The sequence below is a fragment of the Podarcis raffonei genome, chromosome 8 (assembly GCF_027172205.1).
Source record: "Podarcis raffonei isolate rPodRaf1 chromosome 8, rPodRaf1.pri, whole genome shotgun sequence".
In the NCBI taxonomy this organism is placed as follows: Eukaryota; Metazoa; Chordata; class Lepidosauria; order Squamata; family Lacertidae; genus Podarcis; species Podarcis raffonei.
The window spans coordinates 88,912,224-88,928,625 of NC_070609.1; the positions used below are offsets into that span (position 1 = coordinate 88,912,224).

The 16,402-nt window shown below is 43.5% G+C and overlaps 1 protein-coding gene across 1 annotated transcript; it reads right to left on the minus strand.

Moving 5' to 3' along the window:
* Positions 1 to 697: 697 nt before the first annotated feature.
* POLB (DNA polymerase beta) lies at positions 698 to 16,380 on the minus strand. Its single transcript, XM_053401438.1, has 14 exons — positions 16,161 to 16,380; positions 13,685 to 13,742; positions 12,572 to 12,638; positions 11,480 to 11,554; positions 9,787 to 9,845; positions 9,328 to 9,377; positions 7,928 to 7,979; positions 6,466 to 6,520; positions 6,298 to 6,370; positions 5,623 to 5,693; positions 4,194 to 4,280; positions 2,883 to 2,947; positions 2,174 to 2,313; positions 698 to 972 (listed from the first exon to the last, which is right to left on the minus strand). Exons 1-14 carry the CDS (start codon positions 16,219 to 16,221, stop codon positions 878 to 880), a joined length of 1,008 nt encoding a protein of 335 aa, XP_053257413.1. The 5' UTR covers positions 16,222 to 16,380; the 3' UTR covers positions 698 to 877.
* Between the last annotated feature and the right edge of the window lie 22 nt (positions 16,381 to 16,402).

Consider the following 16,402-nt stretch of genomic DNA (forward strand, 5'->3'; position numbering starts at 1 on the left):
GTTTGTTGTGGGGGAAGAAGGGAAAGGAGAATGTTAGCTGCTTTGAGACTCCTTAGGGTAGTGATAAAGCGGGATATCAAATCCAAACTCTAGTTGGAATCTCCTTCCTTGTCATTTGAATCCACTGATTTGGGTCCTTTTGAAAATGAAGTATGGGCAAAATATGGTCTCAATTAGATTGTTCCAGTGAATTGAATGAAATGGAGTTGTCTTTGTGGACAATGCTTTTTCACACCCCACTTGAAAGAGAGGTAGAGGCCATAAGACAGTATGTATCCTGGACCACTTGCAAGGTGAATGGCGTGAGAAGGGTAAAGTTCATTTAAGGATTCTGATTCTCTGTGTATGCACAACTGAAACTGAGTACTTAGGGCTAGGGAAAGCAATATCACCTTTATTTTAGATGCAAGTCTTTACCTCTGAACTACCCCCTGCCCTCCAGTCAGTCAACAAGCCTCTGTGTTTGTACTTGAATGCTGAGTCACAGAGCTGGGCTTCAGCTCCCAAGCCCTTACTTGCTCCTCTAATTACATTTTTTGAAGTTGAACTGCTAATTAGTGCTGCAGCTCTGTGTTGTGTAGCAGAACTCAGACTGCTATGTCTGAGCCTTACCTTTTCACTTGGGTCAAAATACACCTCTTAAGCCAGATCTGGGGAATCTGAAGCTTTGCAGAAAGAAGGTAAGTCACAGCCAATATACACCAGCTAGCGTTTTAATCACAGCACACACTACTGCAAAGTTCGAAAGGCATTTAAAAACGAACCACACACCCACTTCCCCAACAGGATTAAGCAATAAATTACAGTCTCAGGCTAGATTGCCACCACCTCAACCTAAGAAATTAGCTTTTCAAAGCGCCTGGGATTGGGAGAGCAGTTATTCACTCCGTTCCTTTGGCTCGCGATACTTCCACTGGATGTAGTCAAAGATGTCCTTCTCACTGTTGACAAGGAGGGGTTCCCCAGCAACTCCTGAAAACACACACAGTGCAAATGGGGATGGGTGAGTTAAGTCCACTGGTAGGAAGGCAGGTTTATGGCAAAGCACTACACTCCACACCCTCCAGAGTTATAAAATCAGTATTATGTGAACAGTATAGAAAATGAATTGCATTTCTTGTGGACACAAATGCTATTTAGCAAAAGCAGAATCAGCAACAGATCAGCAGGTAGTGGAACCAGCTCTGTTAGAGGGTGCAAAAAGTGAGGACCAGGGTGTGGGTGGGTGTCATGGAGGGGAGACAGGATACAAACAACAAAGGGAGGGGTCATAGCTCGGAGGGAGAGCATGGGCTTTGGATGCAGAGTTCCAGATGAAAAATCCCTGGCCGCATCCGCAGGCAGAACTGGGAAAGGCTTAGGCATGAAAACCTGGAAAGATACTGCCACTCAGTCCAGGCCAGCCTTCCCCAAGCCGCTGCCTGCTAGATTTTTGGACTACAATTCCCAGCAGCCCCAGACAGCATGGCCAATGGTATGATGGGTATTGTTGCCCAACACGCATTAGAGGGCACACACGTTGGCAAGGCTGGCGTAGACCAGTGGTTCCCCAACCCCACCCCCACCAATGGACCACCTGAAAATTGTTGATGATCTTGCTGCCCCACTTGGGGATTTTTCTGCCTGTTGCAGCAACTGGAGGGGGCCGTGCTAGATGCTGTAACATTTTTACCTGTTACTTTATGGATTCTTTTATTTCTTATATATTGTATTCCATAGAATTCAAATTGTAATATAATCATATACAGTATGTAAGAAAAGAAGCAACAGAAACACAATTAAAAATCATTTTGGATATTTAATGCAACAAATGTGCCATCTCCTGCCTTCAATCACAAATCCACAGACACCTTCAGACCACCAGGATAAAGCTGGTGGGCCACTGCTGAGCCACAGACCAGTTTGGAAACCCGGCTGCTAACAACCTTCACCTAGAAGGACCGGCAGTCCAGGGAAGTGAGCAAGACCCTTCTTCTGGACACTAGAAACATTACCTTGTCCCTACCCACCATTTTTCTTCACTATCTCTTTGCAGCCATGAGAGCTAGATGTTCATTTCCAGGAAGCAGACAACGGAACCAGAAGCCAAGATTTATGGCACAGTTGCAGTCGAGACAAAGAAACACTGTCAGTCTCAAATCCATCCCCAAAAACAGCAGATATGAGGACTCACCGGTGATCCCCAAGGGCCGGATTGTGTATTCATTGAGGGTGAAGCCCATTTCCAGAGCATGGGTTCTCATGTTCTTATTGAATATGTCGCTTCCAGTGAAGTACAGAACTCCACAGTAATACTGATCCCTGGGAATCAACCTGCAGAGCACAACCAAGAGAGGAAGCACAATAAGAACCTAAGAGAGCCTGCTGGGTCAGATCAAAGGGTGCCCATCCCGTTCTCACTGTGGCCACCCAAATGCCCCAATGGGAAGCCTGGAAGCAGGACCTGAGCACAAGAGACTCTCCTCATTTGAGATTCCCAGGGGAGGAAGGTCACAGCCATCCTGGCTAGTAGCTATTGATAGACTTGTTCTTCGTGAACTTGTCCAATCCTCTTTTAAAGCTATATAGATTGGTGGCCATCACTGCCTCTTGTGGTAGCCAGTTCCATAGTTTATGTGCTGTGTGAACAACTCTCTTATTTGTCCTGAATCTTCCAACATTCACTGGCAATGAATGGCTCTCTGTCATGTGCAGGAGCTTCCTGCAGCCAATCAAAGCCCCACTTTGGTTTCTGAACGTTTTGGAAGTCAAACAGACTTCAGGAACGGATTCCATTTGACTTCCAAGGCATGACACTCTCTCTCTCTCTCTCTGTGTATTACTATTTATTCCATCTAGCATACCAGTGCAGTTACCAGCCCCCTGTTCTCCTTGAGATTTACCTGATATCAATCCTCCTATAAGGGTAAGCAGTTTCCTCATCTTTGCTTGGGAGCTGACACACTCCCTATAAGTTAAAGAAAGAAAACGTATGTACATACATACATACATACATACATACATACATATAGATATACAAAGCAAGGAAAACACCAAAAATCATTAGGCACCCTTAGAGCCCAACATCTTTGATCAAGCATGCTGCCCCCAGTGTACCCCACACCTGGTGCCATATGACAGAGACTCAGTGTAAAAGCTAAACAGCTTGTGGAGCAGCTTCCTCCAGAGCAGAATTTCCTACCAAACAAATCCCTTCCAATATGGCTGGGATTGTAGTTTTATTTTGCAGGTAAACCTACACTCTTCAGTTCAGCAATTCTTTGGCTTCAAAAGAACCAAATGGTGATTTTCTGAAACTGTTCACGAATGCTGGGATCTGGACTGGCCTCAGGAGCACTGAGGATCTCTGGGGTGGTTGGGAGAAACTGCTTACAAAAGCAGGCTGCAGGGCCGCTTGTTCCAGAGATCCACTTGGATAGGTACAGGCAGCAACCGCAGGATCGCAATTTTTGTGCCCTGGAGGGCCAGCTAGGTTTCTCCCACACATATACCCCTTAAAAATAATAGGTATGGAACAGCATGTCAGTTGAAACAAGAGTTTGCAAAGATAAGTTAAAAAAAGGGGGGCGTTTCCACACCCATCACAGAACATGCATTTTCTTGGTCAAGATTTAGGACCGAGGGCTCAGTCTAAATGCAGCCATTTTAGCACCACTCACAAGACGTTGAGAACAAGATATCTGATGCCTGCGGAGACACACCTAAACAGGATGTGAAACTTGATAGCACACATCCGGAGCAGAACACTTGATGGTCTCTCTCCAAATAAATGATGCTTTCACCTTGTTCTTTGTGTCAAAACCCACATCAAAGGGGGATTAAGTATCTGCATCCTGACAAAGAATCTGTTGCTGAAACAAAAAACCTGAGATTTTCTGCAGCCAAAAAGTCTTGCCCTACAACTCCACACATCTGAATTTCATAGGAACATTTTAGGGAAATGCACTTCCGCCCGAGGTCAAACATGAAAGGAGGTTTCCTTGACTTCAATACAGACATGGAATTTTAAAACTTGCTAGCATTTCAAAGAAGAGGCAAGTCTGGGCTCTCTTAATTTCTCATGGCTCATAAATTGGCATTCCAATTGTCAAGGAGTAAAGGAAGGAGGCGAGAACTCAATTACTTGGGATTCTCTGTCTTCTCCTCCTGCAGGTTTCAGCATCTTTCAAGACACGCGGAATAAAAACACTCACCATGAACTTGGTGTCTCCCTTCGAAAGCGTATCTGTAATGAAGTGGATGTTTTCCAGTTGCTCGACCACTTGATGCAAAAGCTTTGGCTTCAGAAGGAATAATATTTGTCATCATTGAGTAGATAACAAAACACACTTGTAATGTTTATTCAAATGCCTCACAAAGTTGCCGTCAGCAGGAGTCTAGAAACTGTTTCTCCTCCTGCACAGAATATTTAAGGGCTGCTGGGAGGCTATTCTCTTGGGAAGAGCAGCAACAACTTAGAGCCTCTGCCCTGTTGAAATAAGGCCTAGTGCAGGCCATCTTGTTTCTGGCGCTTACTACGACTTTTCACTCAAACCTTCCTAGATCAGTCGTTAGTTATGCACTATATGTTGCATCTCACTGGTCACTGTGAAGTCTGAAATGCATTTTATGCTGTTTTATCTTGACTGTTGGCAGGCTATGCCTTTTTTCCCTTTAAGACTGATAGGTGCTAAGCGGTCTAAAAATATTTTCAAATAACTAGAGAACAGGGACAAGGCCTCTGCCCTGTTGAAATAAGGCCTAGTGCAGGCCATCTTGTTTCTGGCGCTTACTACGACTTTTCACTCAAACCTTCCTAGATCAGTCGTTAGTTATGCACTATATGTTGCATCTCACTGGTCACTGTGAAGTCTGAAATGCATTTTATGCTGTTTTATCTTGACTGTTGGCAGGCTATGCCTTTTTTCCCTTTAAGACTGATAGGTGCTAAGCGGTCTAAAAATATTTTCAAATAACTAAATAGAGAACAGGGACAAGGCAAAGTCATTTTACTGCCTGAGGTGGAAAGACTAAGGCCAGCCTCCTCTGAATCACAACCACTAGAAAGTTCTTCGGCACAAAATGAGAAACTTGTTTCATAGACTTTTATGTAGCAGATCTTCCCAGTGGAAGGTGTCCACAATGAAGCAGATCTGTCTGTTGCCTGCTCCGGTGACTCAACTTCTTCTTGGAGGCAGCTGCAGCAGCTTGCTTTCCCTCTATGTTTGGGCAAGAGTTGAGGCACAGAAGAAAATTGTTCTTGCTAAAACTGGGGATTCTGGTTGCCTTATGACTGTGTTAGGCAGCAGTTACCAACATGGTGCCCTCCACTGTTGTGAACAACTCCCATCACCCATGACCACCGACTGTGCTTGGGGGTTGGAGTCCAACAAAATCTGGATGGCACACCTGCTGGTTACCCCTTGTATTCGGGATTGGGAAGAAATATTATTGCAGGGCAGACTTAGGATCCGTCATGCCTCACCATTCTCAGGCTGGGGCTGTCCTGCCTGTGCAGATGCAAGTCATGAAGTATTATGTTTGCACACCAGTATTTGCTGCTTTTTTATGAAGTCTGTAATCCAAACTCATAAATATATGTTCTGAGTTGGTTTTTTTAATGTAATAGACTGCAGAAAGCACCTGTTTGGAGGATTCTGAAGTGAAGTTTGGATGGGTCAAAAGAATATCCATATCCCCACTTGATTCTGCACCTGTCAAAACCAGAGTATAAGAAAATAAGAATCCTGCTTTCCAGCCAAACCTAGAAACTTTGTTTTTATTTCCTCACTTCTACCCTTCAGCTCTGCTGTGGTCTGCAAGGTTTAGTTAGATCTGCAATTCAGGTACGTAGCCGTGTTGGTCTGATGCTATTGAAATAAAAATAAAAAGCAAAAAAATGTCTAGTAGCACCTTATAGACCAACTAAGTTTGTTCTGGTATAAGCTTTCGTGTGCATCTGAAGAAGTGTGCATGCGCACAAAAGCTGATACCAGAACAAAATTAGTTGGTCTATAAAGTGCTACTAGCACCTTATATTTTTTTTATTAGATCTGCAAGTTTTACAAGTTCCACGTCTGCCTCAGTTAAGTGACATAACTAATGTTGGGATCTCAAGCATGATAGATTTCCCCCCCCCCCCCGACAAATAAATACTAAGCAGTGTAGAAGTCACCAAGAAAACACAAATAAAACTAACAAAGTTTTTAAAGACAAATATACAGAACAAGGTTCCATGTCCTTGCCCCAGTCCGGCATTACAGAAACCTCAGAATTGTGAGAGGACACAATTCCCCACAACAACTAACAGAGACTCACCTCGACGGAAACTGCCACACACTGTAGCAATATACGTGGGGTCCACTTTCTTTACCTCGCTCAAAACGATTTCCTGTTTTGGACAAAAAGAGATCAAGTGATTTGATCTTTCTTCCACAGATCCCTCCTTGCCTTTCCCCTCAATGAGGAAGATGGTGCTTTTCTCACCTGCATCTCTAACATCTCTTTCCGAGGAATTCTTTTCTCAAAGTCTTCAAAGTACCTGCACATGCAAAATAAATGAGGATAAGGAAGCAGCAGTGACTGTGTTCCTGGGGACACCAATTTTCAAGTTCTTTTGAAATTTAAATCCAGACTCTTATAAATCCCTCCCTGTTACACAGTGCAAATTCAGGATTAATTCAAGTACTAATTCGCATATGTTCTGCTTTGCTGCCCAAGTTTTTTTACTGCTGTTTTACAGGGTGTGTTATATGGATTTTTGTATGGTTCTTACTGGTAATGCATTGTTCTCTGAGATTGTTGTGCTTAGACTCTTTGTCAGGGAACTGCCATCGCAGCCAGGAGTGGAGGAAGGGCTCCCAAGCGATGCCGGAGAAGGTCCCAGCAGGAAAAGAGGGGACTCAGCGAGCGGGGAAGGAAATCAGCGTTACACCAGGGAGAAAGGCGGGCAGAGGCGGGCTTCGGAGAGATGGCTCCAGGACTCTTCGCCAGAGACCAGCGGGGAGAGCACAGGTCCTCCACTGCCCACACCCACCCTGCGCAGAAGACTTCCGCACAGGGAGGCTAGGCGGAGGCTATCCGTCAAGGAACTTTTATGTTGGAAGAAGTTCAGGAAACACCCACTGACGGATTCTGCCAGTGACTGAGACAGACGCGGAATCAGGGCTGTCCAGCCAAGGGAAGGTTTATCCAGGCAACCTCGCCGAGAGTGGCGGCAACTTACGCACGAGCAACCCCCCAATTCCCATTACACTCTTCATGCAGCAAGTGACTAATACCAATATTGCGTCAGCTTTAGAATAAGTATTGAACAAAACCTTCTATCGTCTGATAGATATAATATGCTAAAGCTATTGTTTAAAACAGAACACTTCTGACACAGGCCAATCAATATGCCACAGCAAAAAATATCAGTGATACATGAATGCTGCTTCTCAACATGACTTGGTTATAAACCTTCCTTTTTCAACAAGCCTTTTATGGGGAGGTTTTTATCTCTGTCTGTATCTGCTTTGAATTTTGAAATTGTTTTTATGTGTTTCTATTGTTGCTTTTTATCATTAATCACTTTGGGATATTTCATTTAATTTATGATTCACTTCCCACAAAACGAATAAAATAAACACATCACTGAATTGGCCAGCAGCACTACTGCCCATACAATGAATGTTTCACTACTAATGGCCCATTTTGCAAGTAATTCAGTATCACAGAATTTCAATCAAGAAACCATGGAGGGCAAGTCAGATCCTGACCAACACCACAAACTGCTGAACAAAGGTAGCTAAAACTTGCATAGAGATTAACATTTGGCAACAAATGAAAAATCTGCCATGGTGTTGCTTCTGAATGTATTATATTAAAAAAGCTCTATGCAAGTGTGCCATCAAATAACTATAAATGTCCATAACTGAACCTTTAGAGGAAGAAAATATGCAGGTCTTACTTCAATCCAATTCGCTGATGATGGTTCAGTTTGTGCTCATTTTTTCTTAGATCTAGAAGGAGCAGAGTAATGAAATCAGTTAAGCATTTTATTAAATGACTATCTCTTCCAGATGAAGCATTTACCAAGTGACTGTCCTGATTTGCTCTCACAAAACTTGCACAGAGGCTATATCCCATCATAGTCAAATGGCTGCTCTCCTGAACAAATTACTGTATTTCCCCATCACTTTTCTGACTACAGAAGTCCAATCTTTTTCAAAAGTGGATTTGTTGTGTTGCTCTTGCTATTTATATTGTACTGTGTTGTTGTTTTATTCCTGAAAGTTGGCTATGAAAAAGTACTCTTATGACGCAAAGGGCACACAGAGGCATCTCCTCATGCAGGCCTGTGCAGTCTAGAAGCAGCCCTCAAGAGAGGAGGAAATGTTTGGCACAACTTTCTTGGCACTGGATATTTCAACAATATGGGATCTGTGGGTTGTGATCCCAAGGAGACAGGCAAAAGGGAGAAGTGGGTCACAAGCCTGATTACTGCAGAACCAATTTGGTTTCTCCCTCAAAATGTAATAGCCCCTGAAATACAAATAGCTACTTGCATTAGCTTTAGAAAGAATAAATATTCTCCAAAATTAAGTAAACAAAATAAACCAATCATCAGTCATAGAAACAAAGAAAATCAATTCAGCCAGAGGCAAAAAAATCCAACCTGTCAGTCCAAAGCTGTCCTGAACAGTAAAGTTTTATGCATTTCTAGAAGGCAAAAGAGAAGGGCCTTTGTCTGAGCAGCTTCTGGTTGTACTTCAGATGGCAAAGACCATCCTTAAGCATGAGGAAGCCATTGATGGGGGCAGGGAGGGGGCACACAGTGTAACGGGAGGAGGAAACTCACCTCAGTTTCCTCAGGCCAGATATGAAATGGCAGGTTAGAACATATAAAAACCCAGCAACACCCCACCCATCACCCCAAAACAGTAATTCACATACCAAACACCAAAGGACACCAAAAGAAATCCTTCAGTTTTCAACAGATAGGGGTAAAGAGGTGCATCTTCAGCAACTGACAGAAGCTGCCAAGTGATGGTGCCAGATGCTCCTTCGGGGGAGGGAGTTTCACATCCTTGTTGCTATTGCTCTCATCAGCTGCCATCCCTCAAGCCCCTGAGGGTGGCAGAACAGAAAGCAGGGCCTCCTCCACTGATCTTGATCCCTGGGCTGGTCTATTGGAAAGGGTGATGGTATTGGAGTATTGGACGAGGGGGGAGATGGATATGGCAGCAGAGCTATAGTTGAAGAGTCCCCCTAGCCCTGTCTAGGCATTTCCAAAGATGGAGGCATGTTGGCCTAGCAGATAAGCAGCTTGTTCCCTCAAACTCAGAGAGACAGCCACAGCGGACTCACCTTCCAGAGTTTTAATTCCTTCATCCACAAACTTCCTGGCAGCCGCAGGCCTACAAAGCAACAAGGCTGCTCATCACCAGTTTGAAGAGAATCTCCAGCATAACATCTCATGCAAAATTTCACTTCATGAGGATTTGTCTGCCATGGGACAGATTGCTGACCCAGGGCAAAGAGTGGAAGACTTTTAGAATTAAAATGACAAAAACAGCAGAATCTTGGACGGCAGAGGCAGAGAATGTCAAAGCCTTCCAAAGGGGAGGAAATAACAGCTGATTGAGGATCCAAAAATATCTGGAGGGCACCAAACTGGGGAAAGCTGGATTATGAAACTGGGACACTGTCAATAGCAGCACCAGAAAGTGAATTTAAATCTCCTCAAATTTGAGATCAAATGCATTCAAGAAACCCGGTTTCAAAGCTCATTTCTACCCTTGGTTTTAAAAATGCACACACATTTACCCTATACCGCTGACTCTGGTCAGGAAATTGATAGACGAGCTCGTATCATCCTGTCGGATCTAGAAGGAGAAAAAGAACGGGCCATTTCCAACTGCAGAAATGAAACAGATAGTCAGATTATGGCAGGGAAACGGTTCCTGTGAAGCCTGAGTGAGACATTGCTTGGTTCACTCAGCCAAAGCAATGCCTGCCTTTGTCTCCTCCCTGCTACGTGATGGGATGTGGGAGCACAGGAGGCAGCGGAGACAGAAGCAGCAGGGGAAGATTTCCCCATCAACTGTGCAGAGTCAGCTTTCACAAAGAGCTTGCTGGATCAGACCAATGACCAATCTAGTTCAGCACCCTGTTTTCACAGTGGCCAACCAGATGCCCGTGGGAACCTGCGCGCAGGATTCGAGCACAAGAGTCCTCTTCCATCCTGCGGTTTACAGCAACTGGCATTCAGAAACATTGCTGCCTCCAACTGTGGTTGTAGAGTTTAGCTACTGTAGCTAGTAGCCATGGATAGTCTTCTCCTCCATGAATATGTGTAATCCTCTTTTAAAGCCATCCAAGTTGGTGGACATCACTGCCCCCTGTGGGAACGAGTTCCATAGTGTAACTATGTGCTGTGTGAAGAAGGACTTTCTTTGATCTGTCCTGAATCTTTCAGCATTCAGCTTCACATGAGATAATGAAAATAATGATAATAATGATAATGATAATGATAATGATAATGATAATGATAATGATAATAATAATAATAATAATAATAATAATAATAATAATAATAATTTTTTTTTATACCCCGCCCAGAGCCGGGCTCAGGGCGACTAACACCAGTAAAATTACAATAAAAACATAATAAAAAGGAAAAAAACACAATTTAAAATATAATTTAAAATGCAGCCTCATTTTAAAAGGAGCCCATAGATCAAAACCGTAAGGCGAGGGAAACATAAGGGTCAGACTGAGTCCAAACCAAAGGCCAGGCGGAACAGCTCCATCTTGCAGGCCCTGCAGAAAGATGTCAAGTCCCACAGGGCCCTAGTCCATTTTGACAGAGCATTCCACCAAGTCAGGGCCAGCGCTGAAAAGGCCCTGACCCTAGTTGAGACCAATCTAACCACCTTGCGACCTCCAAAGTGTTGCCATCAAGGTCCTCTGCGGGGCATACCAGGAGAGGTAGCGGTTCTTGACAGAGTTTGGGAATCATTAAGGTGCAGCATGGGGACAGATCTGACCAAGTAGTTTCAGTAGTAGAGCAGATGCTCTGTGTGCAGAATGAATCAGGTTCTGTCCTGGGTATCTCCAGGTAGGGCAGGGAAAGTCTGCCAGGCAGCCTCACTTGGTATGCAAGGCAGCTGCATATGCAGGCATGGGGCACCACCCACAGGAAGTTTATTTTTATTCATTAAATAAATGTTTCTTAACTGCCTTTCTTCCAGAGATTTCAAGGTAGTGTATGCAAGTATTAGGAAAACTATTCACCCCATTAAAAAACCCAAAATGACACTCCACGCTCTTTTAGTAAACCTCTTTGTGGTTTTATTACAATCAAGTGGTGTATAAATGTTGTGGGTAGGAAATTTAGAAACAATATAGAAGGCCAACTAAGTTGCATATGTATACTCATACTTTGCATATACGTACTTTTGGAGTGAAATATTATACCACTTGTACATAACAGAGTTATAAGAATCCAATTAGTTACCTTTTCCAGCTTTCGTAGTTTTCCAGTAGATAAAAATTCATCAATCTTTTCTGCAATTTTAGCTCCAACTCCATCCTTTAAAAAAGAAAAGAAAAATGAAAAAATGGGAGAGCTACACAGGAACTTAACTTACAACAGCGAGCAAGAGAGTGAAGCACATAAAACAATGTTGTAAAGAATAAAGCATTCGCCATAACAACACGGAGGGTGAGTCCTCTACCTGCCTGGGACTTGCATTCCCATTGTCCCCCGGTCAGCAAAGCCAATCAAAGTGCAGAATCCACCAGGAGGTTCTTCTGTGCTAGCCCCACTGAGATGATCAGAAGCAGCGCAAGAACATTGGTTTTGTTTTTAAGTTGCACAGCTCCTTTAAAACGTGCTACTTTCACACATGAACATGCCCAAAGCAGCTCACAAGACAAGAGCAGCAATACAGGAACAGTAATGTACATCAAAACAGCATTACTACTATGGTCTGCTCCCGATAAGCTTCAAAACACAATATAGCAATCCAATAAATGACAATTCTACAACAGTTTCTCCTGCCAACCTAGCAGTTCAAAAGCATGTCAAAGTGCAAGTAGATAAATAGGTACTGCTCTGGCGGGAAGGTAAACTGCATTTCCATGCACTGCTCTGGCTCGCCAGAAGCGGCTTAGTCCTGCTGGCCACATGACCCGGAAGCTGTACGCCGGCTCCCTCGGCCAATAAAGTGAGATGAGCGCTGCAACCCCAGAGTCATCTGCGACCGGACCTAATGGTCAGGGGTCCCTTTACCTTTACAACAGTTTATTTCAATCAAGCAAATGTTTAAACAATGTTCCAAGTAAATTGGAAGTTAGCATCAACAACTAAACAACAACCAATTTTGCATATTAATTGTTATAATAAAATAATAAGCTAAGACACAGCACAAATCCCCATTCTTTTTTCTCATTGTGTTTTTATTTTTACTTTGGCAGATTGGAAGCCATAAATTTGAATATATTTGTGGTAAAATTTGTAAACATATACAGAATCTGAAGATGAATTTTATCAATTCTGAATTATTCACAAAAGCAATGGGGATCTGCCTGTTCTTAAGGGACTTACCAGCTTCTTTGCTTCAGCTCCACTTTTGATCTTGCTTGGATATTTCGATATCACAGAGGCTGCCTTCCTGTATGCAGCAATGAAAAATCTACCGTCATATTTTGGCCCCCCAAAATTGGCACACAGCATGAGATCCCCATTGCCGTTCCACTGAAAAGCAACACCCTTCCAGAAATTACAGTCAATTATAGAGAAGAAGCAGAAGACAGAAGTTCAAATATAGGATCTCTCTCCTCAGAGAGGTGGCAGACAGCAACTGTATACATCCAGGCCACTCACTTTGCAGATCTCCCTCCAGTGCAATCCTGTAAAGATTTATGTTGGGCCAAGTGTCATGGTCTGCTGGCAAACAGATTATTTTTTTCTTTATAGGCCACTTCATATTCCAACAGAAGTATCTAAGCAGTTTACAAATCCCAACAAAAAGGATTGAGTATAAAAATATGATATAAATTAGACATGCAAACCCAACAACTATTACTGCTGCTACTACTACTGATTCCACATTGTTAGTAACATAATTAAATATCTCTTAAAATGTAGATAAATAAATCATATACAAAACATCAAAATATACCATAATGCAGATAATACATTGTAATTACAGTATAACATTATTGTTATAAAACCCCCACATAATTACCAAAACCATTCACACGACATAAAACTAAACCCACACAAAGACAATCATTCAACAGACTCCTAACACTCACTGTCACTCCATCCACTCAATTCTCACTTTAAAAAGCACACCTAATACTGAAATAAAGGACATTATATTTCCACTTCTGGACAGGATTTGTATTTTGCAAATGTAAAGATGTTCCTTTACTTTATCTCAAGAGGTGAGACCAAGTTCTCCTAAGATGCTGTCTCTGTTTTGCACTTATTCCTGGAGACTCAGCCATATTTTGAAGGGGGGGGGGCACTGATGGAGATTTGCTGTGAAACAGAGTCAAAATCTGGGATGGGGTGTCAAAGTACCACCATTGCCAGAAACCAAACCCACACGCTATGAAATGTCCTTATTTCAAAGCCCTCTGTAAAACTGCTTTGCCAAAGAATCGGTGGGTTTCCAAGCCAAGGCAGATCAGATGATAGCAGAGATCTTACCTGTAAGCATTGTACTTGTGGATGGCTCTGTTCACATTCCTCTCATAGTTGGCCAGTTCTGAAAAAAAATATTCTAGTTAATTGTGAACAAAATCGCATAAATTGGGAGATTCGTCAACCTTTGAATGCCTGTTGAAAACTTTTCTAAGCTGCCAGGCTTATGCAGGCAATTTAGAAAATATATATTTTCATAATAGTCGCACCTTGGATTCCGAACGCCCTGGAACTCGGATGTTTTGGCTCCTGAATGCCGCAAACCCAGAAGTGATTGTTCCAGTTTGTGAACGTTCTTTTGGAACCTGAACATCTGACTGGGCTTCCGCGGCTTCTGATTGGCTGCAGGAGCTTCCTGCAGCCAATCAGAGGCTGCGATTTGGTTTTCGAAAATTTTGGAAATCGAACGGACTTCTGGAATGGATTCCATTCAACTTCCAAGGTACAACTGTAGTTTGTTAATGGTCTCAGATTCTAAATTTATACATGCTTTTATTATATACAGATATCACTGTAAACCACTTTTTAAAATAATAAATAAATAAAAATAGGGCCCAGCTCAGGTCAAGGTCAGCATGATTCAGTGCCAATCATTTAAATGACAGAGGTAAGTGACTGTTCAACTCTACTTCAACTGAAATGCATGAAAAGAGGGTGCTCTGTTTGCATTGGATTGTGCCCATCTACACTGAAAACATAGAAAGATATGCAGATATAGGGGACGGGCATAGCAAATAAAAAGCAGAAAATTAAGCATAAAGACTGAGGCCAGACCAAGAATATAAAAAGCGAGGATACAATTTTCCCTGTTGCATGTGACCATGCTGGACCACTTGCAGAGCCACACCACACATTTAAAGCACATCCAATGCACGTGACTTTCCCCAAAGAATATCGGGGACTGCATGGTCCCCCTCACAGAGTTACAATTCCCAGCTTCCTTGCCAAGCTACAGTTCCCAGTTCTTAAAATGCAATAGGATGGTGCAGATCTGCTGGGCAACTCCCATCATTCTTTAGTATCGGCTGGCTGAGGTTGATACAAGTTGGGAGTCCAACAAGCATCCCACCCCCGGGAGGAGCCCAGCCACACTTGAAAGGCTTAAGAGGTTTTACAATGGCATAAACATCTGTGGACTGGAGCCCATGTAATCCAGTTCAAGAGAAAGTTTGTGGACACTCCAGAGGCATTTGACTAGCTGCTGTGAAAAACAGGCTGATGAACTGGATGGATCTATGGTCTACACCAGCCTTTGCCAACCTGATGCCCTCCAGATGTTTTGGGCTACAACTCCCATCAGCCCAGCTGGCCAGGGCTGATGGGAGTTGCAGTCCAAAACATCTGGAGGGCATCAGGTTGGTGAAAGCTGGTCTCCAGGGTACAGGTCTCACAATGAAGGCAGCTGTGAACCTGTTCCCCATGTGGGCATGTGTTAATGGTTTGTTTTTATTCTTGTTTTCATTTTATTATGTATTCTAATTTTATATCTTTATGTTGTGAATTACCCTGTGATCTTCAGATTAAGAACGGTGTAAAAATTTAATAAATAGTAACAGTCCTAATAGTAAAATAAGTGGAATAATTCAGCACCTTGCACCCTCTTCCTACATGAAAGGCATGCAGCCTGTTCTGTCCTTGACCACTTCCGCCATTTCTTCCACTTTTTCTGCTGCTTTCTCTTGATGACTTGCCTTTAATAACTACTTAGCCAGGAGAGGAAGTGGGGCTTGCCAGGCAAAAGCAGCCCTGCCCTGCAGCTTCCAAAAGCCCAGAGGAGTGGTTCTGAAACTTTCAGAATAAAAATTTGTTTGCAGCACACCAATTTTTTTCTTATGAAATGCAGTAGAAAGTGCAACAAGGATTGTGCTTGGCATCACCTGATGCTCTTACTCTCATTTTGAAAAGATACCTATCAATATTCTGCAAATAATAATAATGATAATAATAATAATGACAACATTTCTATACTAAAGTACTTACAGTGGTACCTCGGGTTAAGTACTTAATTCGTTCTGGAGGTCCGTACTTAACCTGAAACTGTTCTTAACCTGAAGCACCACTTGAGCTTATGGGGCCTCCCGCTGCCGCTGTGCTGCTGGAGCACGATTTCTGTTCTCATCCTGAAGCAAAGTTCTTAACCCGAGGTACTATTTCTGGGTTAGCGGAGTCTGGAACCTGAAGCGTCTGTAACCCGAGGTACCACTGTATAACCATATATGTATTTTAGATAATTTGTAACACATACACCTATATACTAGACAAGCGTATATGAAATTGTAGTTTTGCATACATGGCGATATATTATCGTTTTCATGTACTTTTCACTTCATTTTGTTCAACTGAAGTACTTTCAATGCACAACTGAAAGAGCAGGATTGGACGCCGCCCCCCGCCCCGTTCCTCCCCCCACTTATGGGTCCCCGGCAGGAGGGGCGAGGCCTTCTTCCCCCGAGAAGGACCCCCGCCGCCCCCGGCCACGCACCGCTCAGGAAGTCGGTGATGCCCTCGTTGGGGTTCTCCTGCGGCGCCTTCCTCTTGCTCATGGCGGGGACCAGGCCGCTCCCGCCCGGGAGGACTCGCAGGCCCGGCTCCCTTCCGGCGGCGCTCCGAGGAAGCTGGCTCGGCCGGCCGGCGAGGCAGCTAGGCAGACTCAGAGCAAACTGGGGCCTCCCGGGCGCTTTGGGCTACGATCCCCATGAGCCCCGACGTCATTCGGTTGCGCCA